This window comes from Erithacus rubecula (assembly GCF_903797595.1).
Source record: "Erithacus rubecula genome assembly, chromosome: 8".
NCBI lineage: Eukaryota > Metazoa > Chordata > Aves > Passeriformes > Muscicapidae > Erithacus > Erithacus rubecula.
Genome location: NC_136659.1, coordinates 12,142,630 through 12,166,788, shown reverse-complemented (window position 1 = coordinate 12,166,788; position 24,159 = coordinate 12,142,630). Strand labels below are relative to the sequence as shown.

General features: G+C 38.4%; 2 protein-coding genes across 3 annotated transcripts in view; both read left to right on the top strand.

Moving 5' to 3' along the window:
- Positions 1 to 24,159, top strand: part of FASTKD2 (FAST kinase domains 2) — a 271,660-nt gene that overhangs the window by 14,397 nt on the left and 233,104 nt on the right. The gene's annotated exons all lie outside the window — the stretch shown is intronic.
- CPO (carboxypeptidase O) lies at positions 8,220 to 21,875 on the top strand (the record flags this gene model as incomplete). The annotated part of the gene is made up of 11 exons (XM_079310584.1): positions 8,220 to 8,299; positions 11,492 to 11,567; positions 11,946 to 12,070; positions 14,554 to 14,668; positions 15,722 to 15,823; positions 16,645 to 16,749; positions 17,280 to 17,390; positions 18,515 to 18,605; positions 19,183 to 19,385; positions 20,336 to 20,420; positions 21,607 to 21,875. The coding sequence occupies 11 exons, from the start codon at positions 8,220 to 8,222 to the stop codon at positions 21,873 to 21,875; spliced, it is 1,362 nt and encodes a 453-aa protein (XP_079166710.1).

Sequence of the window (24,159 nt, the reverse complement as noted above, 5' to 3'; positions counted from 1 at the left end):
CAGTAGTTATTGTTGTATATTGCCATTTGTTATTATTGAGCTATTCTCTTTCCACACAAATATCAGTGTACGTAAACTTGCATGAACAAGGTTCCAGTTTCAGTATCTCTTTGCTGACACTAGAATACAGGAATTAAAATAGAACTGCAGGTGTTTTGCAGAGCTCAAAAGAGGTGAAACATTGACTCCCAGGTAATGTGCTGAAATTAGTTATTTCAGAACAAAATCAGGCAGAGTTTTCTGATGGTTTTGACATGCATAATTTTAAAGGGACTATGGTACTTAAGCATAGATTTTACTAAACATCTTACTGAACTGTAAATATTGTGATATTGGGGTTTTTTGCTATAGTAACACAGTGGTTTATGTAGTTCTTCACCTCTTTTAACTGATGCAAATACAATGGAATTCTGAACTACGTTTAAAATCAGTCCTTCTAGTTGTAGCAGGTTTTCCCCTTTTTCCAGTATTTCTGGGCAACAACAGTATAAAGTGAAAATATATGAATGTGGTGGCAATTGTAAATAGCCACCCAGAAATAACAAGGAGAATTGGTATTTGTATGCAGCAAAAGTCCTTGTGTCCACAGATAACCAGTGAGCTTTTGGTTTCATCCTGTTTCCTCTCTCCAAAATGCTCCTATGAGAACTCCAGTAATATCGTTGCCATGGCACCTATTAAAACCTGGGTAAACTCTTGCTTTATGAAGCAAGATGAAGTTTCTTTTATAAACAGGAGAATTTATTTTCACTTTTCACTGCTATAGGCAAGAGACTCTATTCATGCCTACACACAGGGGCATTTTTTACTGAACATTCTTGTTTCTTGAGTAGGTGCCATAGTTTATTTAGATGAGTTCAATCCACAAAGGGCACTTCTGAAATCTTCTGTACTTCCCCATTTGACTTTCATGGTACAGATTCTGCTGCACATAAGATGTCATTTGTACTCAATCACTGTTTAGAAAAGTGGGGAAGTATTTGGGAACTGTGGGGAAAGGGGGATTAAAGTCAGGGCACTGCAGCAAATATACACCAGCTGAAGTTTTATAAACTTCAAAGCAAAAAACTTCAAGTGTTAAGTGAGCACAGTTTTCTCATTCCTCAGTAGGGAGCAGCTGGTGAATTGGCCTCTGACTGCACAGAGGCTGGTGGAAACAGCAACAATTATCACTGAAATCTTGATTTGTGCTGACACAAATGAGATATGATTCAGGAAATATACAATGACCAGTTGTGGAGGAGCCTACGTTTGAAATGTCATTCACATAATAAAAGAATATTTAATCTTTAAAAATATATATATTGAAGACCAATACTGGGTAACATTTACCCTTCGTGATTGCTCAGCAGTTAGATACCAGCTTTATCAGAACAGCAGTTCCTTGACACACAGAACTCTCCAGAAAAGACAAAAGAAACCTACACACTGCATTGCATGGGGCAGAAAGAGGGCAAATATGATGCATTTGCATTTCTTGGTTTAGAATATTCTTAATTTTTCCAATTAATGATTTGTCCCAGGGACATGCTAACTTCTAAATGCATCTTTAGTCTGGGTCACTTCTGTATAAGTGTAAGGAACATGATAGAGATCTGAAAAGTAAAGCAGACAAAAAAAAAGAAAAAAGTGTATTTGGAGATCTGCTGTATTTCACTCTGTGCTCAAGGAGCAGTACAAAATGGTGAATGTCTCACTGATGACAGCAAGAAGATTTTCTTCTCCAAAGGCAGTAAGACCCCCAAAATGTAGTATTGAGGAGGATGAAGCTGAGTTTGATTTCTGCTGACACAGAATAAAAAAAGAACTTTCCAAAATTTCTGCTGTAGATTTGATATTCATTTGCTGAACCTAATAACTCAGTATTTGAAGAGGGGGAAAGAGAACAATGAAGGTATCAAAGCCACTCTTTCTGAAAAGAGATAAAATGATCTGGCACTAAGGTGGTAGTCAGAGACAAGGGGAATCTGACTTCAGTTCCCTGCTTGCCGCTGCTGATCTGCCTTCACACAGGAAAGGCACTGAGAAGGTCCTTGGGGCACACCCAGATAGATTGCTGCTGTTCTGCACCTATCTCGTTACTGCATGACTCCAAGGAATGTCTTGTTTGGCAGCAGAGGCACAGTTCCAGCCCAGCCAATGGCTGCATTGCATATTCTGTATATTGCTTCTGTATACTGGGGATGCCCCTACGTTGAGTTGCTCTCCCAGGCAGAGTGGGCTGATGTTTCAGATCCACTCCTTTTACAAAGAGTAGGAGTAGTTCAGACATGAGAGTGGAGAAAGCCTTGGCTGCCTTTGCTGAAGAACCCCAAAGCTTGTGAGCAGTGCAAACCATGTCAACAGCCCTATTGCAAACCTGCCCAGCCATGTCACACAACAAGCACTGCAAATCTACACTACCCAGTCCCTTAGATACTATTATCAGCAATTATTTTTAACAAAATCACACACAAAAATACAAGCTGTTTCTACTGAATGTCACACCCATACATACACACACACTTCAAACCTGGCTTACAAATTCTTTAAGGCTCATTTGCAAAAATACACTGAAATTCTACTGATTTTAAGTTATGCAGAATGGACTTGCTTGCCTCAGGCAAGATACACTTTGAGATCTTCTGTCAGGTACTATCCACCTCATTAATGATCTCTGAGATTCTTCAAGGACATCATGAGCATTTTTACAGTTCCTCATGGTGGTTGAGGGGACTGGAGCATTACTTCTTTGCATGACCACACATACATAACTGCATGCACACAAACAATACATTTACACTCAGTGATGCTGTCATTGTACAGAAAGCTGTGTGTCTGTCATTGTTGATAGAATGAAGGACAAAGGTTAATATGAACATGTTTTATAGCTGCAAAAGCTAATTACTTACTATACAGTGTGTATTGTTTGTGTTTAAGAAATCATATGCAAGCATATTCACATCTAATCATAAAGTATTATAATGCTTGTAAGAGAACTCATTAAAAATAATCTTGGCTATTCTAGGATACAGTGCAGTAAGCTTGTTTTTTAACCATTAAGCAATAATGGAGACTTATGTGCTGTCCTTTACAGTTCTGCTAGTAGGAATAATATAATACAAATTTATTTAGCTACAAAAGTAATTGTTTTATTTAAAAATACAACCCAGATTTTTAATGTTAGATGACATCTTCTGTAAAAACACCTAATTAAAACAAACAGTGCATTTCTTTGACAGCTAAAGCTTTACAAGAAGTTTTGTTTCTTCATGAAATTGAGAATTTTTGCCTAACTCTTGCCCAGTCAGAACAACAACACAGGATCAAACACTTCTGCAAATTCTTTCCACCTAGAGCAATACCTTTGAAATCATGAGTCCTAATCAAGTAATCAGAAGGTATTGTTGTAAAGGAAAGGTTTTAGGACTTGAGAAGGTGAGTTAAAAAAAAAACAACAAACTTCTTTTCCTCACAGTTGATTCAGGTGCATTAAAATCTTTGAGCAGATTGAATCTTTGATCAAACTAGAAGAATAGTATTCTGCAGCCAGCCTTGTATATGTAGACTTGGGGTTCAGCAATTTACCATTTCACCTGAAAAACACTACTGATACTTTTAAAAGTTTAATTGCACAATCCTTATGCAGAATAATTTTCCATAGGACTTGTGTTTACATAAGGATTGAAGGATTTTGTGCACAACTTCTTGTAAACATGATCACCCTTAACCCCTAGAACAGAACCAAAGGAGTTTGTTACCTTTGAGTAACACGTGGTAAATATCATATTGAATTCAGCCTGTACTTTAAAGCCCAATATCCTTAAGCAGTGATATTTTGCTGTCTAAAGGATGAAGTAAAAATAACCATTCAGGCCACCTGTTGTTAAGGAAGGACAATTCAGTACTAACATTTTCCTATCTTGGTTAAAAAAATGGTGTCTGGAGAAGATGGTCTGCCAGGCTAATTAGGCCAATACAGGTTTTGTCAGCTTGGTTTCATCCACTTCCATAAGGAGCTGCTTGCTGAATGGGTACTTGAAACTCCTCTGATAGGAAAGCTGCATCATAGGATTTGTGGAGAAAAAGCAGGTGTTAATTCCCACACTGACACAACACACTGATTTTTACAGTTGTGCTCAAATATGTGAGTATGCATATAAATGCTGTAAAATCTATTGAGACATCCTTGAAAGTGTCTGTAAATGTGTATTTCTTGAAATTGTTAGATCATGTGCCAGTAGTCAAATTAGTTCCACTAAGATAAAGCTTATGTATCCTGCGTCACTTGATGATCTGCAGGACGTTTAAGGTTGGCTTAATGGAACTAATTTTAAGGTTTACTAGTAATGTCATTCTAATCTAGTGTACATTGGCTGGAATTCTTCCTGGTTTGTGATTGTTTTAAAGCCCCAAATGTAAGGTTAATGGGGTGTTTTCTCTGTAATATCAGAGACAGAGGGAGAACAAGGAAACATCAGCAAGATGATTCTAGAACAAAATTGTTGTCACTCAGCGTAGTTTCCAGTATATTCCCATTTATCCTAAGATTGTTGATGGAACTAATGAGGTTTGAGAACACTTAGCACTGTCAAATCTCAATGGAGTCCAGAGATTTTCAGTAAAACCTTTCTGTAACAGAGTTGTGGAAGCTGAAGGCTTGGAATACTGAGGGGAACAACGATTCACCCTGCAGACCATACAACATATTGCTGAATACACAAATGCTACAGAATTATGGAGATATATATATATATTTATATTTAATCTTGTATAATGAATTGGAATGTTTTGAACATTGTTCACATAAAAACAGAAATCTTTTGGCACTCATAGAAAAAGACAATACCTATAGAACATTCTATCTCCTCTGATAAGACAATGGGAAACAGAACTGTCAATTCATTGTGTGCTTCTCCCAAGTAAAATTACAGTGATAACCAGAGCATATTTTAGTAAAATAGCTGAATTATCTAACCCCCTCTTCAGTGGAGCACAAGCCTAGGATTTAAGACACATTAGTCTGCTACAGTTTTGACCCCACTGAGTGATGATTCTATTTCAGACACATTCAGTGAGTTTTCTGCAGTAATGAGAGAGAGAAGAAAATGTAATGGAGGATGATTTTTTTTCTGAATCCAAATAATGATTTCAAAAATGTTGATTGTGTTGAATTCCATCTAGTTTAGTCAGGTTTTTAATTTCAGTGTGGGATTTAGCTGTGAAGTGGGAAACCTTAACGTGATGAACTGATGTTTGTGGAGACACATTAGTGTGTACATTTTGTTGCCATTTTACAAGCTCTTTGTCCTTGAAAGTAAGATGCAGCTCAGAAGGGAATCTGGGTGCAGGCAGCTACCAGGATCAACCTCACTGCTATATGATAGTTGTTTAAAACATGTGGTATGCTTCAGTATGCAATCTTTAAACAAAACACTTCTAGCTTGTGGCTGTTGCTACACAGACTGTATGCAGATAAGTCACAAATAGCTGAGCATATGTGTGGTGCAAGGTTAAAACAATAACAAGCAGGTTGAATCATTCAAACACTGGAAATCACTTTGACTCCAGGCCAAAAGCTTAGCTGGAGATGATATCAGTATGGGATAAAAAGAGGATAAACTAACAGGCTTAGCAGCCAGCTTGTTGGAGTCAGCATATAGTATCTATACTTCCAGCAGTAGAGCAGATGGTCATATATTTAAGGAAGCATCAGACAGGGAGTCAGGAGATCTGAATTCTATTCCTGGCTCTGCAGCAATGTTCCTATTTCACCTTGGGGAGTCACTTTTTTCCCCTTTTTTTCTTAATCTCTTAAGTAGAGGAAATAATATTTGCTTGTCTAACAGGGCAGTTGAGAGGCTAAACTGATGCTGAAAAAAAATGCTCCAAAGCTCTGAGAAGAATGCATGGAAGATGTGCAAAGTAAACTTGTTTGGAAAAAAGGATACCACATAGTTTCATGTGGCATGTTTGTGTCACATATTTACAACCTTTCCTCTCCCTAGGAAGTCCCATGCCTTTCTGCCCACTGTTTTCAAGGAGGGAATAAATGGATTAAGCAGCCCTCCACATTTGCTAGAAAGATAAGCAGCTGTCAGTAAGAACCTGACCAAAGAACAGACTTTATTACTGAGAGACACATTATTTATGCCCAAGAGGGCAATAGGCTTGTTGAAGTTAACTGCTCATCCCAAGATATTTTTTTGCATTGATGGCAGAATACTGTCTCTAACCGATTTTATTCTGAATTCAGAAGTCCATCTTGCAAGTTGAACACAAATAGAAAATGAAGTATTATCTTCCATGAACAAATTTTCTGATGAAATCCAAAATAAGTCCTTCTTAAGATGGATAAATGTCCATAATTATTTGCACAGGACTTTTATCTAAAGCCCATTAAAATCAACTAGACTTGAAAAGAATTGGAATCAAAGACCCAGCGAGCAGCTGTCATTACTTCTGAATTCTATACTCATTAAGCAAAATTATCTACCTATCTATCTATTTTCATAACTATTTGGCATCATAGGAATGATGCTTTCACCACAGAATAAACAGCTTCTGCTTTCAACATGAAGGTGGAAGCTTTGGGCTGGAGTTGAATTTTAGCACTTATAATCTGCTATATTTATCCTTATTCCTCCTTTTTTTTTCTTTTTTTTCTTTTTTTTTTTGTTTTGTTTGTTTGTTTGTTTTTGCTTTTGGTTTTTTTGTTTGTTTGGTTTTTTGTGGGTTTTTTGTTTGTTTGTTTGTTTGTTTTGTTTTTTGTTTTGGGTTTTTTTTTTTTGTTCTGAGTCCCTGTCAAGGGTCTGAACCCCAGTTCAAAGTCAGGTCTGTTAAAAGGGCATAGACAACATTGCAGAAGTCTTAAAAACATTAATCTGCCTCATAGCAGTGGTGGAGACCAAGGAAACAAAAGCAAAGGTTATCTGAGCAGATGTCCTAAGTGTCAATATGAACTTCCAAAATGAATTTCTTTTGCTTATTCCTCACAAATGAGCCTGCATCTAATCCTATAAACTTGACTTCTTTCAGCTCTTCTGGAAGCCATTATGTGTTGGATATCTACATGGAGAGAAATATTCAGCATTTTCAGGCCAAGGCTGTTGAGAAGGTTGCAGTAAAACAGAAAGGGTCTGGTGTGATTTATGGAGAAGAACTTCTTCTCTTGCCTGCAGTCTGATTTTGCAAGAGCACATTTTTGAGCTAAGCTGTTCCACTTTTATTCTGGGACAGTTATGCTGCCTGTTTCCCTGATAACAGCCTTTGTAAAAATGTAAAAGGACTTCATACTTTGATGAGAAGAATCTATAAATACCTCACAGCTACAGCATGGTATCATGTCCATTACATATGTACACAAACTGGAGTCTCTGCATCCCAAATCCATGCAGTTTTCTTCTTCAAAGCACCACAAGATAGCTCTAATCCAAGAGAGAGGATGAGGGAAACAATTCCTTTCTGAAGAACTGTGTCTAGCTGCAGTCTGCAAATGTTTACTCTTGCTATATAAACTAAACAAGAAAATAAATATTTCAGATAGTAACCAGCCCACTTTTTTAATATATAACAAAAACACTCTTTATGATAGTGTAGAGTTGTAAGTCTGTGGCCAAGGACTGATTTGGGCCGACAGAGTGGTTTAGATGAGACAGAGATGTCCCAATATTTCCCTTTTACAGGAGCATTGGTTGTTCTTTCATGCCCTTTTTTACCTTAGGTAAGAGATAGAACTGCACTTAAGAGATCACAGAAAAGTTCCATAAAGGCACAAAAACAAAAAGAAAGATAGTAAGGATGGAGCTTGTTTTACTACAGTTTTTTTTCTCTATGATTTTTATAAGATAACCATCATGATTTGCCATAAATCTTGCAAGTAACATTTTCTCTAAATACTATCAATTTTGTCACAAAATATTTTTAAAGATAGAAAGGTGACATGACGAAAAATATTCTTAGTTCTTAGAAAAAAGTGTTTCAGTAAGAATGTTGCTAATTGTGTTTGTGTTTTGGGGTGTGGAAGAGACCCTTAAGAATTAAGAAAAAAGAACTATTTACAAATGAAGTTAATGATTCATCTAAAACTATGTTTTACAAGTGAAGTTAATGATTTGTTAAGGGCAGGTTGCCTTCCAGGATAAGTTGTATATCATAATTGTATAAATCATGCATTCAGTCCAGATCTATCATCCTCCTCTTTAGTTCTGCACTGTCAGTGCTGGGTTCTGTGCACAAAGATGTGGCTTTCTCTTGGGATCATCTTTTCTCTGGGAATACTAATTCCTGGAAAATTGAGCTTCAAAGTGCGATATGACAGGTGAGTGTGAACAGGATTTCATGAAGAATTGTGCATGCAGTGAAAGCCCCAGAAACTCTGTAAGAATAATAATAACAATTACGAGCTGAAAAACTGGACACGGGGTTACTAAGCTGAAAGCTTTGTAAGATTGGGAAAAAAAGCATGAAATGCAGAATGAGAGAATCAAGTCCAAGCCAAAATAGACATTGCTACAGCTGTAGGAGCCACAGAATGGCCCTCAAATGCATCTCAGGATACTCTGTTTCCATTAGCTGAAATTCATTTGGCTTAGCCTCTTTCATAATGAACTTTGAAACCAGATGCTGCAAGACTAAAATGCCTTTTCTGAGTATAAAGCAAGGGGTATGACTGAGCAAAATTGTATCTATTAATAAAAGACAGATTAGGTTACGTGAAAATATATTGAAGACCTGTTGGAACATTGTAAGAATTACAAAAAAATAACAAAACTAAAGTAATTATTCCAGAAAATCTTCACTCCAAGGTATTCAGAGAATGAGATTATCACATTTTTTTATTACTGATTAATGTTTTGAAAAGTATGAAGTCTCTAGTTATGCTTTATTTTCCATTCTCAGTTCCATTTCAGAAAATGAGCGATGTGAAATTATTCTCTTTGCCTATCTAAACTATTTTTGTTTCATTCATCCTCAACTTTCAAGGAATGATAGGCAACTGCTACTGTGGCAGGTGGGATTTGCAGGGTGGGAATGAGCATAGTGTAGAGGCCACCTTTCCACATATAAGTTTATGCATGGAATTTTCTAAAGTGAGCGGAGAAAGTAGTCTGGTGCTGAATGACTCTAGACTAATTATATCCCTAGAATATAGTCATGGAAAGGACAGAAAACCAAGCAGTACCTACAGCAAGCTCCCTCATAGTGTCTCCATTCAGCAGCTCTCCTGGAAAATCTCCCAGCAGAGCATACAGTCATTATTTCAAATGTGTTATTTCTTGGAAAATAATTAGTCCTTAGATTTGTATCAGAGATGCAGTTAGAGCCTAATTTCAGTGAACAGAATTCAGCAGATCCTTGCTAATGTTTTTTTAATTTTTGTTTATAATTACTGTTTGGAATTGAACCTGTTGAGTTGCATGGAATTCAAAAACAGGTATTGAATGTTCAGTGTGACTTTGGGTGGGCAGCACCTGCACAAAGACCAAATTATTAGTAAAGCTAATCGTCATTGTCCTCTGCTCTGTTTAACAATGAAATGAAATATCCAATCTATGAGCATCCAAGGACACACAGCTTGTGCTGATAGCAGTCCTTTAATTTGTTAAGAGAGCTTAACTGTAGAATTGGAAAAACTGTAGTTCTCATGGGGTCACATGGGCTGACTTTGCACTTCTCCACTGAGAAACTTAGTCCGTAAACAAATGTATGCTTTCTAATCTTAGTTTACTATTAAAAATGGTTTGTCTCCACCCTGGCTATTGTGAAAGGTTTATCAGTAAAGAAGAGCTGGCCATCTGGCAGCAATCTGACTGTCTGGAATTTCTCTGATTTGGTGTAATTAAGACATAATGTCAATGAGGATAGAAAGATATTACAGGATATTGTTTCCCTTCCTGATAGACAAAGAACAAAGCAAGCCTAGGCATTTAGAGAGAATAAACTCTGAACTGCAGCTGAGATGTTTACTCTGCCAGCAAAGATGTTTATCCTGCATCTACAAGGTTTATTACAAAGACATCATGACTGTTGTACCAATCTGTACAACATGACTGTTGTACCATTGCTGTGAGCAATACAAATGTAGTCATTTTGCCCCACAGATATGGGGCTATCAGCATCTCATAAACCAGTAGTAAACTGTCTGTTTCAACTATCAAGTTCTCACTCAAGCAAAGGTGATATTTTCAAGAGAGATGTGAAAAACCTCCAAATTCCCCAATTTCTCTGGGGATAAAGTGAATGAATAGTGAATTCTATTTGTATGTATATTAAGCTGATAATTGTACATTCCTGCATGGAAGCACAAAGGATGGCAGTTGCAGTTCAGATGATGAGAGCATATTATGTCAATGACATAATGACCATGGCTAGCTTTTGCAACAAGAATTTCTGTTGCAAAAGCTTTAAAATGTAAAATGTTCTTTTTTTAACTTGTCTGGTAAAGAGTCCATTGAAGGCACTAAGAGGGACTGTAAAGCAGTTTTTGGTTGCTAGCAAATGGAAAAGTTTCTAGCATTCCCATTGTATTCTGTTCTCATCAGCAGTGGATAACTGGTCTCCCATCTTCGAGTAATGCAATGTAGTCATTAGCATCCACTACTCATCCACTCCTCACTCTGAAACCCTTTCACTAGAAACATTACACTTGTTGCCAGTCCTGGAAAGCTGATCTGAATGAACCTGAAAAAAATACAGAAGAAACTGACAAGGACCTTTTAAACAAAGCATACTGTTTTGCTTTTTCTGCATTTCAATCCATTTTAATTTATTCTTTGCAAACTTTAAATATTTTCATCAGATTAAGTAGTAGATGAAAGTTTCATGGGATCTCATGAAAACATACTAAGACACTAGTGTGAGTCTTTTCTAGAAATATATAATGGTAGATTCTGTACTCTAAATTTTTGCTTCCTGAGAATTGAGTAAGAATAAGTAAGCAGTTCTGGAGACCATAATATTCACTATTTTGGAATAAATTGGCTTTTCTCATGGCAAGCACTTTGTGGATATCTCAAATTCTTAGCAATGTTCATTTATCATGGTAATCAAAAGTTTCTGCATGATGAAATAGACCAGCTAAGCACAAAGCTAATCTGGAATAATTGAATAAATCTCAAATGTGAGGGGCGAAAAAGTGACATCTTATCAAATAAACAGTTTATCATATATTCCCAATGCCCTCATTTTGGTTCTGCTCCTGTAAAGGCAGAAACACACATCAGGGCACACGGAAGCAGTGGCTTCTGTGAAGCTGGTATGGTGAATAAAGCACTGCCACTGGCAAGGAAGCAGAGTGGCTAATGCTCTAGCAACAGAAAATCACATCATTTAGTCCTAATTGCAGCCAAAACATTCCACAAATTCATAATTCTGAGGTGTTTTTGTTGGAACAGCACCACTACATGCTCTGTCTTCCTTCTACATAACAAAATACGTCCTTTTGAATTATGAAATCATGGATACTTCAATAGATGTTAAAACTGATCTTGCTTCTCTACTGAATTTCCAGGGATCAGGTTTTGCATATTGTGCCAGAAACACTTCCGCAAGTCCAGCATCTTCAGCTTCTTTACAGTACTTTAAAGGTAAGTAAAAATAACCACATGTGCCCAAAGAGCATGGTGGGGTCTTGGGCTGTAAAACAGATATGCATGTAGCTTATGATAGGACTGAAGGATGTAAACTAGAAAGAGTTTTGTTTAACTTTTTTTTTTTTTTTTAGTGTAGTGTGGAATTGCTCTTCTACTACCTGAAGGAATTTATATGACTGTGTTAGTTTCTTTGCATGGCTCTGTGAAAGTACTGTTCTTTATCAGTGGTGCCTGAGTCAATAAAAGCACTAAGCCTGTGCTTATTTGAAGGCAAACTTCTTTCATTTTTTTATATGCAACTACTATATCTTTAATATACTTCTCTTTCTGAAAACAGAGATTCATTTGGGCATTTTTTTATTCTCTGAACAGCTGGACTTGTGGAAGCCCCTGCTGCCTGAAGACATCAGGGCTGGGAAAGACTTGCACATAAGGGTCCCAGCCCCTGTGGTGCAGGACGTGAAAGACAGCTTAGATCAGCATATGATCTCTTACAGGTACAATCTCTAATACCTTCATGGGGAAATCTGGCTCTAATAACCTTCCTTGCTATCAGAAAAGCACCAAGCCCTATCTGATAAACAGTCAATTAGTACTGGCAATAGGACTCAACCTTTGTTCTAAGTGTCTCCAACTTACCTTGGCCAGCCAAACCCAGAGATGCTGTATGAACCTTTAAAAGCCCATTCCCCTGTGCCCTATATATTTACGTTCCACATATCCTGGACCTGTGATTTTGGTGATAGAACCTGAATCAGCCCAATCTGTCTTGTTTTCTGCTGTGGCCTTCTCAGTGGTCACTGGGAGGATGGCACTTGGATATAGGACTCAGTTTTTTTAGTCTAAACTCAAGAGGATGAACTTGGTGTAACCACTACTTACAGGAGCATGCTTTGCTCCTGTAAAGCATGGATATCTGAATGGAGGATCCTTCCACTTCTGGAGAACCCAAAGATTTAACTGGTGTCACTGCAAAGAAGCAGTCTCTAGCTCCCCTTTTTCCTTCCCCATCTCTTGTTATTCCTCTGGTTTGGAGAAGAGATCTTTCAAAGTGAATATTCAGTCACTGTCTTCAAAAGCTTCATTTTTCTATCCCTATCCCCTTCACCCGGCTGGCAAAAATATCCTGGCACCATCCAGCCAAAGAGAGACATCCCAGCTTGGGACAAAGATCCCAGTGGCAGGTGGGCACTGTGCACACAACTGGAGCCACAACCTGCAAATGTCCCACAATTTTTTATCACACCTATGAGGCCACATCTTCCCTAATTTACAACCAGAAGATCTAATCCAGTTACAAAGACAGTTTATAAAGGCAAGTGGGATTAAATAAGATCTATTCCTCACACAGTCCTGCTCCCATTTGGAATTGACTTTTTCAGGTAACCAGTAGCTCATTTAGTTAAGTTGTATTTAATATAAATAACCCTGTAGTCATTCAGGGCTGATGACAAATGGCCTGTGGACATACTCTGACATTTACCAATGAGAAGTTTAAGGAGGATTGGTGTCACTTCAAAGCTGTTTTGAGTTAAAACTGATCTTGACACCTTGCATCTTGCCTGACAAGTTCCTTTAGTAAGTGTGATGCCCTGACAACCAGAGATGAAGGATATGAGGTTGGAACCAGTACAAATTATCTAGCATGAGGTTAAGATATTCAGAACTTGGACAACATTCCACCTCCTTTTTATGACAAGATTCTTCATTTTCTAATAGTTTCAACTGATTCTAGTGAAAATTTAAATACAAAACTGAAATTAACGGCTCAACTTTGTTTTCCCTTGGCCAGAACTGTATCTACCTAATATAGGGCTCTAAAGAAAGAGAGGAATAATTATTAGTCAGAATGAAAATCTGGGGTTTGTAATGCAAAGAGGCTGAGATGAGTACAGCAATAATAGAGTCAAACTTCCTATAACAGATTCAAAGCAGGAGCCACCAGTTAGAAGGCAGTTGACATGCAGGGAAGGTAACATAACAGTTAGGTATAAAATGACAGAGACATAAATGACAAATTTTAATAAGGACATCAATATTCCAACTGTGTCAGACTCTGTGGTTTCAATTCTCCAGAGTGTTGATAAGGTATTTTGTGTGTGTGGTTACATTTCATGGGAATTTTCACTGCCTGAATCTTAGTTTGAAGTTTAGATGTGAATAAACATCAAAGCTCAGAGTGAAAGTCAGCTGTAACTACTGTTAAAAGTTTCTTATGTGCATTCCAGAAATGCTGATAAGTGCCATGTCAGCAGAAAAGCCTGTTAGCACTTCCAGCACTTGAGATCAACAGCGCTGGAGCTACCTTTGCAATTGTCTTATCACATAAGTTTGCAATGAGCAAAGATTTACAGTAGTTACAAGGGGCTGACTGCATAGAAAGAACAGCCTCTAATCCAAAGTCCACTGAAGCCAAAGAAAAGTCCCTGGATCATGGAATCATGCCTATGTTACACAAAATTTATAGTAGGAATTTTGAGCTATTTTTGTAGCTAAAAAACAAAAAGAGCTATTTAAAGGAAATAAGGAGTTTTTCTGACTTTTGTACATTGCAATGAACATTTCTGTGAAATTTGAAAATTGAAAATGTCTCAATAAAATGCAATGAAACCCTAATATTAAATGTTTCTCTTTTGCTTCCTTTTCCCAAAGTTAGTATTTTTAGAGTTTTGCTCAAAAATAGAAGTGGTGAAGAAAAGAAAAGAAAATCTTGAACTTTTTTTCTAGGTAAAAAATTAACAACTTAAAAAATCTGGTAAAAATTATTATTGTTAAAACCCTGTGAAAATCTCAATACATTGAACTTTGTTTTACATAGAAGTAACCATAATACTGATGGTGATGATTTTGTCAGGCAAATCACAACAGAAAAGGTTAAATCCTTTTATTTGCTGGTGTAAGCAGTGTACCCACCATGGCAGTTCTGCAGTGACTGTTTGGGATTGTTTTCTCTTTTATCTTCCCTTTCCCCATCCTTCAGAGTCCTAATACCTGATGTGCAGAAACTTGTGGATCAGAGCATGCCAAGGGAGAGGAGCAGCCATAGACAGGTCTCAGGAGGTTATGACTACACTGAATACCATCCAATGGAAGAGGTAAAGAGGAATATAAGTCTGCTTGTCTACTTCGTTGTTTCCAGATCTGTAAATGCCACAGCAGGCAACTCTGTTTGCAGAAGGCTCAGCTGAAGTCAGTGGACCTCTTTCTGACTTTCCTCTTTAAAGAATCAGTCCTTACTCTTTGACTAGAATCCTAGCCTGACTGAATTGAATATAGATTTGCCATTGATTTTGATCAAATTCTCAGTTCTTCGCTGAACAAAATATAAATGCTCTGTGCAAAGCAGCTGCACTGTTTTGCAGATTATATTCTCTGTTTCATTTGGTTGGTTTGCTACCTTCCTATTCTGTCATTCTTTATCTCGGGTATTTATTAATTTAAGTCTCAGCTTGTTTGGTGCTGAGCCAAATGTGAAGTGCAATGCCTGTTGTGATGTTTGGAATCCCAGTGGGGAAGAAGAGGTGAATAGTGGGAGATCTGTAGAAACCTTGCTTTCATTTAAGGGCAAGGTTTTGGCACTTTAGGAGAAAACACTGTCATAGGGGTGGGCAGTGAAGGCCTCTTGGTGCCATGTTTCATGCACCAGTTGGCAAATCTGGACAAATGCAGTGTATGGTGGTAATTTTTTCTCCTAGCTGCATAATAAAAATGAGAGAACAAAGTTAACTCTCACATAGGTTTTGCTTTAGCTACCCATTGAGGATGACTGCTGCTGACACGGATGTGGAAAATCAGTGCTATAGGGAAGAGACTGTAATACTGTTTTGAAGAGTTGATGGTGTGGCTTCGTGTCTGGTGAACACAACAGGAAGATGCCAAATAGGATGGGCATGTTGAATGAGATCCAGAATGGAGCACCTGTGTTGCATTGCAGAGATGTTCTCTTTTCACACCCAGTGAGATATGACCATGCCTCTGTCCAGAGGCATGTGAAACACCTTCTATGTCTGTGCCATCGCAGACTGAAATAAACTCTGAGGAAAATGTTGCTTGTCTAAACAAAAGAAAATGCTTTAATCTGGAAATGGAAGTGGGAAAGAGAAGGAAATTCCCACTTTTGGACCAAGAATTCTTTGCAACTATTTCAGATTTATCAATGGATGACTCAGATCCAGGAGAACAACAGTGAGCTGGTGACTCAGCACATCCTGGGGAAGACATTTGAGAATAGACCAATGTATTACTTACAGGTAAGGGAGGAAATTTCCCTTAATAACAAAATATATCTTAACAAAAAAAAAGTACTTAGGAGAAGACAGGATTCAGATGTTTCCTAAGATAGCATTCATCCCAATTCACTGAAATAACAGGAGATGGTTTTACTCCTCTACATTATAGTAAGATTTGCCAACTTCCACAGACACTATTATTATGAGCTTGCTATTGCTATTATGTACTGAAAACAACAAATTTAACTGAAGCCTTGTTTAGAAATACAAATCAAGCTGAAACTAGCTTGGCAACAGCTGTGTGTGAGGATAAAGACTTTTGGTTTGTCATTTTTATTACTTTTTACAGCAGATAGCCTTTCTGCTAGCACTATCCCATGACTTTTTAATTTGGACACTCTAGCAAAGACCATAGTCTTAATATTTGGGTTAGTTATTGCCTAATCTGTTCCTGTCACTGAGTAGTATTAGATACCCTGCCTTTTTGTTACTCCCCTTATTAAAAAAAAAAAAAATTAAATATCTTCAACTGAGAACAGCCACTCCTGTGAATGATGAATACAAACTGAAATGGAAAAAAAACCCTGTTCTATTGACACTTCTGCTCAACAGACACTTAAAAACTCATTCTTTGGAATACTATAATGATGGGGTTATTAGGAAAAAGAGCTTGTCATAAAGACATCTGTAATAATAATAACAATAATAATAATAATAATAATAATAATAATCTCAGATGGCTCAACAGCATATCAAGGTACATCTTTTGCTTTCTTATATTACATTAAGCTATTTTATTGTATTGTAACAGTTGTTAAATTATCACATTTACATTCTCTCAGATTAGCCAGCCATCAAATAAAACAAAAAAGATCATTTGGATGGACTGTGGGATTCATGCCAGAGAATGGATCTCTCCAGCCTTCTGTCAGTGGTTTGTGAAAGAAGTGAGTCCTTACTCTTCCATTTAGATAATAAGCAAACCATATCACTTTGGACACTTCAGTTACCTTTTCTATTGTGGTACCAAATATTGTGCTTTTCTGTTAAAATATGATTTGCAAAATTAGTGTATAGTACAGATATCTGTGGATATCTGTATTTGGACCACAAAGTCCAAATTGTGGTCTGAGATACGGGACAATATTCATTAGTGTGCCAATTCCTACATCTGAATGTTTCCAGAGCCTTCCAAAAAGTGGTATCAACCTCTCCTTTTCTCACAGTGGCTGTTGGATCAAGCCTCTCTGTATCAAAAAGTCGCAGTCCTCCTGAAATAAAGAAACCCTAATCTATGATATAACACTTGTATATCACTTGTATAGAAAAAGTATCTGACACACAGGGGATCAAGTAGATATTGGATACCATGGTGATATCCAGGAGTGAGTGATCCCCTGATGATAGTTCTAAACACACTCTTTGCAGTGATTACCACCAAATTCTCTGCTCAGTGCTCTGTAATTTTTATTTTCAGATTCTTCAAAATTTCAAAACTGACTCAAAGATAAGCAGATTTCTGCAGAACTTGGACCTCTATGTCTTGCCAGTCCTCAATATTGATGGCTACATCTATTCCTGGGAAAAAGTAAGTAGTGAAAATCCAGGAACTAGACTGAAAGTTAGGTGTGCCCAGTATGTTTTGTTACTTTTAGATAGGGTCACAGCAATTATAATTAAACAGAAAACAGTGATACTCACATAAATCTTCCCATGGCAGAGGGATTTTGTTTCTTCTGGCAGTATCAGTGATCAATTGAGATTGCAGAGCTAAATATTCCTAGCAAATGTCATGAGACTTGGGAAGACAAAACCACAAGATCAATTGGTTCGGGGTTTTTGAGGATGGGCTTATTTCTTTGATAACAGCTCATGGCCTGGTTGATGGACTTCAGTATGTCTGGAAGAGTCATTCATTCTTCACAAAAGATGTCAAGTAACAGATGAGTCCTAGCACCTTTGCACAGGACAGGAGGAGAATTGATCAAATATCAGGATATTTGGTTATGAAATAGGTGTGCCTTCCAAATAATCTTCCTTTTCTGATATAGAGAATAATGTAAATTTTGATCTTCAGCCACTCTCACCATGCTTCCAGGCCCCTGTGCCCAGCTGAAACATCATTTAATGCAGGACCTTTGGATGGTCCATGACTACCACCATGTGGATCAAGCTGTCTCCCAGCTTGCTCCCTGGCAGGTGTGAGGGATACCAAACACTGCACTTGGATGCACAGGTAATTCAGTTGGGAAGCTCATACAGGCAGTGCAGTGAAGTCTGCACAGAACCAAGTGTAGCCGTGAGTATAGCAGGGAACCAAGGAGCAGTAGCAAGATTAGCTGACAAAAAAAGAATTACACTTCCTGAATCTGAAACATACTATCATCTCTCATCCCTCACAATATGAAGTCTTGCTTAGGAGTCCCACACTGTACAGAAGCAGTTGAGTACCACAGAAAAACCATACTTAAAAAAAAATATATAAAAAAAAAGGAGGCTTATGCAGGTTTGTGGCAGATGACAACCTGGCTGTGGTAGATGAATTGCTCTGTCACTGAGCTTTATCACCCTTGCATGCAGAGTTGTACTCTTACAATACCAGGGTTAGTTAGAATGCAGAGGTCAAAAATAAAGCAGTATTTACACCATATGATCACTGGGCCATATGGATCATTGAATTTTTATTATGTAACAGAAGTTATTTTTCTTCAGGATCGTTTGTGGAGGAAAAACCGTTCTCCGTATGAGAATGGCACCTGCTATGGCACAGATCTGAATCGAAACTTCAATTCATCCTGGGGCAGTAAGTCTGACGTACTTCAGATTATGAACGCAAATGTAAAGCAAGAGTAATTAGTTTCTGAAACAAAATGTAGTCCTATAAGAAAGGAATACTCATCTTGTTGTCATCAAGGCATATATAAAAGTAAAATCTTGGTTTATCAAAATATTAACTCATTGACTTTCAACCAGCATTTATTTCTGTAAGCAGAAAATTGTTCTTATGTCACCATACCTCTACCTCACTGCAGGAGCAAGCATCATCTCTAGGCAGGAATGTTAGGAGTTAGTCACTTAACAGCCAGTATTTACATTTGCCGTGAATTTCAAGGAGCCTCCGAAGCTTCCCTGGCGTGTGGTTCACTGTGGTGGTGTCAGAGTGTTTTTGTTGCAGCCATCCTGTAAATGTGCAATAAATATTTCAGTCTTGTAGCAAATTTCAGTTGCTATCTACTGAGTGTAATGCTAAAGTCCCACTGAGCTGTCTAGCCCCTACCCACGTAAGCACATGCCTTAACACTCCAAGGTAAATTTCCCGGTTCCCTTGGAACTGTTGTTCTGTATTTCTCCATTGATTCAGTGTTTGTATTCCTCCCCAGGTGTTGGTGTATCTTTTGACTGCAGCAGTGATGTCTACTGTGGACCTGCACCAGAATCAGAGCCTGAGACAAAAGCTGTGGCTGAGTTCATTAAAAGCAAGAAGAGTGACATTTTGTGCTATTTAACAATCCACTCCTATGGACAGCTCATCCTCACCCCATATGGTTCCACCACTAAACCTCCAAGTAACAATGAAGAACTGGTATGGCAAAACTTTCATCTTCTACCTTTGTAGAGACTGAGTACAGGCAGTAGCATGTGGTGCAACTTTAGTTGCACTCTTGCCTTTTCTTCAGAGGAGCTGGGCTTGTTCAGAGATATGGCTCCCAGAGTTACTGCTTCTCTGTTCAGCATCAGTAAGGTTTATTTGCCTCAGAAATTCCTAATTCTTTATCTTAAATCAGGAAAACTACTACTACAGATAGGGTTAATGCAAAGCAAGGTAAGTGGAGAAGAGCACCAACCTTTGCTGCATACAAGAATGAATTTGCACTTTGGATGCCAGCACATTATACACATATGGCTGTCATGATTATGTCCAGAAAGAGTATTCCAAACATGCCCTCAGAAAAATGGGAGTGAAGTAAGTACCTATCTCTTGGTTACTTCTTCCCTCAGTTTCTACATGTTCTGATTTAAGTTCAGCTATTTGTGTATTTATGACGATTTCAGTAGTTGAAGCACTGGTCAAGAGCATGAGGGATTTAGGTTTGGACTTCACATGAGTCATTTGAGACATCATTTATTTTGTCTATGGATCAGTTTCTAAGTACGGTGGGATACAGTGTATATGGCAATAAAATGAGTAAGAGGTCAATCACTGCTGTAGTCAGTACCAGCGTGTTATACAGCATAGACTCTTAAATTTTCCAAAATTTAAGGCTCTAGCTTTACAGTAAAGAAAATAGCATCTCTACCTAGTAGCAGAGTAATCTTTAAAATTTAAACACAATTTGCATTACAAAGAATCAAGAACAATTTGTCCAAATGTTTCTAATGGGTTCCTCTAGAAACTTGAAGTAATATAAAAAATTGAAGCTGATCATATGTCACATAAAGCTGAAAGAGACATAAATTTTGGTCCAGTCAAAATTATTGCCAAAGGTACATACTGCTACTGATGCCAGTGCTGTTCCTATTTTGAATTTCCAGATGCAAGTTGCAAAAGAAGCAGCTGCTGCATTGACAGGAAAGTATGGGACCAGCTACAGAGTAGGATCAACTGCTACAATTTTATGTGAGTTTTTTTATGTTTCCCTTTGATTGCTCTGTGTTTCAAAGAATTGCTGTGTCACATGCATCAGCAAGTACTGTTTTGCTGAGTTTCTACTTTGAATAATATTTAAAGGGCTGGTTTGGTGCAACACGTAAGCAGGAGTCATTTGAACACATTATAACTCTGTAAGTTATAAAGCTGACCACAGGAATGAATGAAGCATTGATCAGAAGCTAGTTCCTACATGGATTCCTCACAGATCCATCACAGGGGTCAGAAGGAGATTGGTGATAGATCATCCTGACCCTGCTGAAGTCAGCAGCAAAATTCCAATTTGTCTTCACTGGAATCAAGCAAAAATTACAATCCCAATCAGGTCTACAGTTAGTCCATCAGACATTATCACATGGCAGCTGCTTGCAATTCTGTGAAATATATCAGTTTCAGCCCTGTTCCTAACAGACTGGATAGCCACATCACGAACACATCACAGCTAATTTGAGTTGACAGCCTTTACAAAGAGGATTGAGGGCCCTAGAGACTGCCTAGTAAACCCAATATTTTCCCAGTAAGCAATAAGTCACGCTAGACAGTGAGAACAGTAAGTAGCTGGCTCCAGAACCCATGTGGTTTGCATATTCCAGTGGCTGTCTCTGCCAGTCCCTGAGTCCCAGTCCCTGAGACACAGACTGCTTGAGCAGTGTAAGTGTAATGCAACTTGCTTGCTTCTAGGGCTTGTACTTATATTGAATAGGTAAGTAAAACAATCCACAAGGAAGATGAACAGAGATACAGGGAGAAGCCAGAAGTTTTTTAGATTTGACCAAAACTATGCTTTGAAAAGGAAAAAAAAAAAAAAATCTAGCCAGTATCCATGTAGGAAATTAAGCATAAGAACAGATAAATGTCCAATCCATCTTGTACCACACACTAGTCACAATAAAATGGTAAAACCGCAGAATCCCGGAAACTCATCTCCTGTTATTGTACAATACAATGTTATGAAGAACTGCCACTTAGAAAACCCCAGGAAGACTTTTAGTATAGCTAAGAATTATAGCACCTAGGAACTGCTCTCTGTCTCAGTGATACATGATTACTGCTTAGTTCAGGGATTCTGGTATAAACTTGTGTTAACTATAACAAGAAGCACTTTCAAAGAACCATGCTTAATACAAATATCTGCTCTCTATTTTTAAATTCACAGACAGTAACTCAGGCTCCTCACGGGACTGGGCTCACACGATTGGCATTCCACTCACCTACACATTTGAACTGCGAGACACGGGTACTCACGGATTTGAACTCCCTCCTAACCAAATCCAGCCTACGTGTGAGGAGACTATGTTGGCTGTGACAACTATCATAGACTATGTTGATAAGAAGTATTTCCCAAATGGAGCTGTGCTGCTGACCTCCAGCAGCTTGGGCCTGAGCCTTTGCATGAGTATTGTGCTTATATGGACTGTTTCTTAAAAACTGCTTAGAGAACCCAGCAAGCGACCCACATGTCAAATATAATGTCCTCTCAAAAATAAAAAGTTATATCAGCAAATGAACTTAAAGTCAAGTATTTCAATAAAGGCTCATCCCGTAAAATAAAAGGACTTGTGGCTTGATAGCTATTATTTTTGGGAAGAAGGAAAAGATAAAGAGCTGTAGCCATTTCCCAAGCTTCACTTGCTGGCTCTGCTTATTTTTTAAGTGACCTTAAAACATTAATTCATGACAAGTACCCATGGGGACAGAGCACTATTACTCCCTGGTTCTTTGGAGCATGTTTCCAGGGGCTCACCTGGGTCTGTGGAGCCCTTCTGTCAGCCACAGTTCTGATCTGTCACAATCCTTCTTACTGCCTGAACACGCTGACTTCTTTGTGTTTCTGGCCTTAGCAGGATGACTGTGAGACTTAAAAGTCCTCAAATCCCACTACAGAAAATTGGATGTTTTCCTTGTCCTCCACTTTCCTTCCCTAAACTGCCACATTGGGATCTGCTAGAAAATGCAGGGCCCTCAAAGGCTGATGAAGGGTCATGATCAGGAAACCATCTACAGCAGCCTACAACAAGCTGAAGAGTTCAATTGGTGCAAGCATGTAGGGACAGAGAAAAGGTGTGGCCCTGTCACTTAGATGCAGTCAGATTACTGAAGATATAAGGTGCCCAAATCTTCCAAAAATTTGAAAGGGAAAGGGAAAAGAAAGAGAAGGATGGGACGTTATTCTCACAGAGAATTATTGTTTTGCATTTTCCACTTCCAAAATTGACTGGTAGTGACAATTATCCTCCTTAATTTAAACTCCTAAGGGATTTCATTAAAGATTGTGCCTAAAGAAAGTCTATTTACAAAGAGGTTTCTTTCTTACCAACCACTTTAATCTTTTGGGGCTGACTGTGCAGAAGGGAGTCCTGTTGTCTGCTCTCCATCATTTGGGAGAGCTTTCAACCTTCAGGGATTTTCCTGGGATCCTCATGCAAAACTGGCAGTTCAGTGGAAAGAAAATATTTCAGCCTATTGAGCAGGGATTCTCCAATTGAGCCACTCAAATAGGAATGCCAAGATAAGAGCTTCTGTGTTGTTACAGCCAACACCAGAGGGTGCAGGGCATTCAGCGAAATAGGGAAGGCCTATTTTAACCTGTATTCTGCTTTTGAATCCAGGAGTCCAACATCCCAGAAATTTGTCCACCAGGCTTGGCTACTACAGATAACAGATGGGGGGTTTTTTTGTGAGAGAAAATGAAGAATTCAGGGAATAGGAAAAATGAATGAAATGTCTGATTTTCTTAGGAAATATCAAGATTGTGCTTGGAAATTGAAAGTGTGCTAACCAGAGATTTTTCAACAAAATATTTCCAGCTTTGGGGAAGAGAATGCTGTCCAATTCTCCTCCAATGTTTCCAAGAGAAGGATGTGTACCACTTCACCAAGGTACCATTACAAAAAAAAAAAAAAGATACAATCTTGCAGTCATTTTTCCAAAGCACATACCATTGTTATTTTGTCTGTATTTAGTTGATCTTAGCTCTTGTGTTCATTGTCCACAGATTATTACCAATTGGTGTAACTAAATCTGCCTAACTCCTGCAGGTTCCCCAGAGCATTGTCTTTCCAGACCAACCACTCATTTTCAGTAAGACCCGTCTGTTGCGGGGCACTGGAGCAGGTGTCACTAATTAGCACCTCTCCCCACAGAAGCTGCATTCCCTAAAGTTCTGTTTAGTTTAGGATGTGACTTGTGAGTGTTTATGTTTGTAGTTGTAGATTCTGTCGCTGGAGCTGTAAGAAAGCAGACAATCCATCTGGCCCATGACTGTGAGCTTTAAGCAAGTGAGGTTTGACCACAAGTGTTCTGTAGCCATGTGCTGGCGAGCTGCAGTGAAGCTGCCCGGTGCCACCAGCAGCAGATGGCAGTGTCCTCTGGGAAACGATGCCCAAATGCTGACCTTGCCAAAGACAACCCAAGCCTGGGTTGCCACCAAACACTTTCCAAGCATAACCCATGACTACACTGGCAGAAGAGTTCTGCCAGTCAGGGCTTCTTTTCTGGATTCAGAGACAATGCACAGCTTCTATGCCTAGAGCCAGAGAGGAAATGAGCTGCTGTTGCTGATTGCAGGTATCTTTTGATAGAAATGTTTATCACTAAAAGATACAAGTAGGTGTGTCCTAAAGGTAATTAGCAGGCTTCTATGGAATGGCTCAGTCCCTCACTAGCTCTTCCTGTTGTAGTAACATCCATCAGGCATGGGAAGATACCC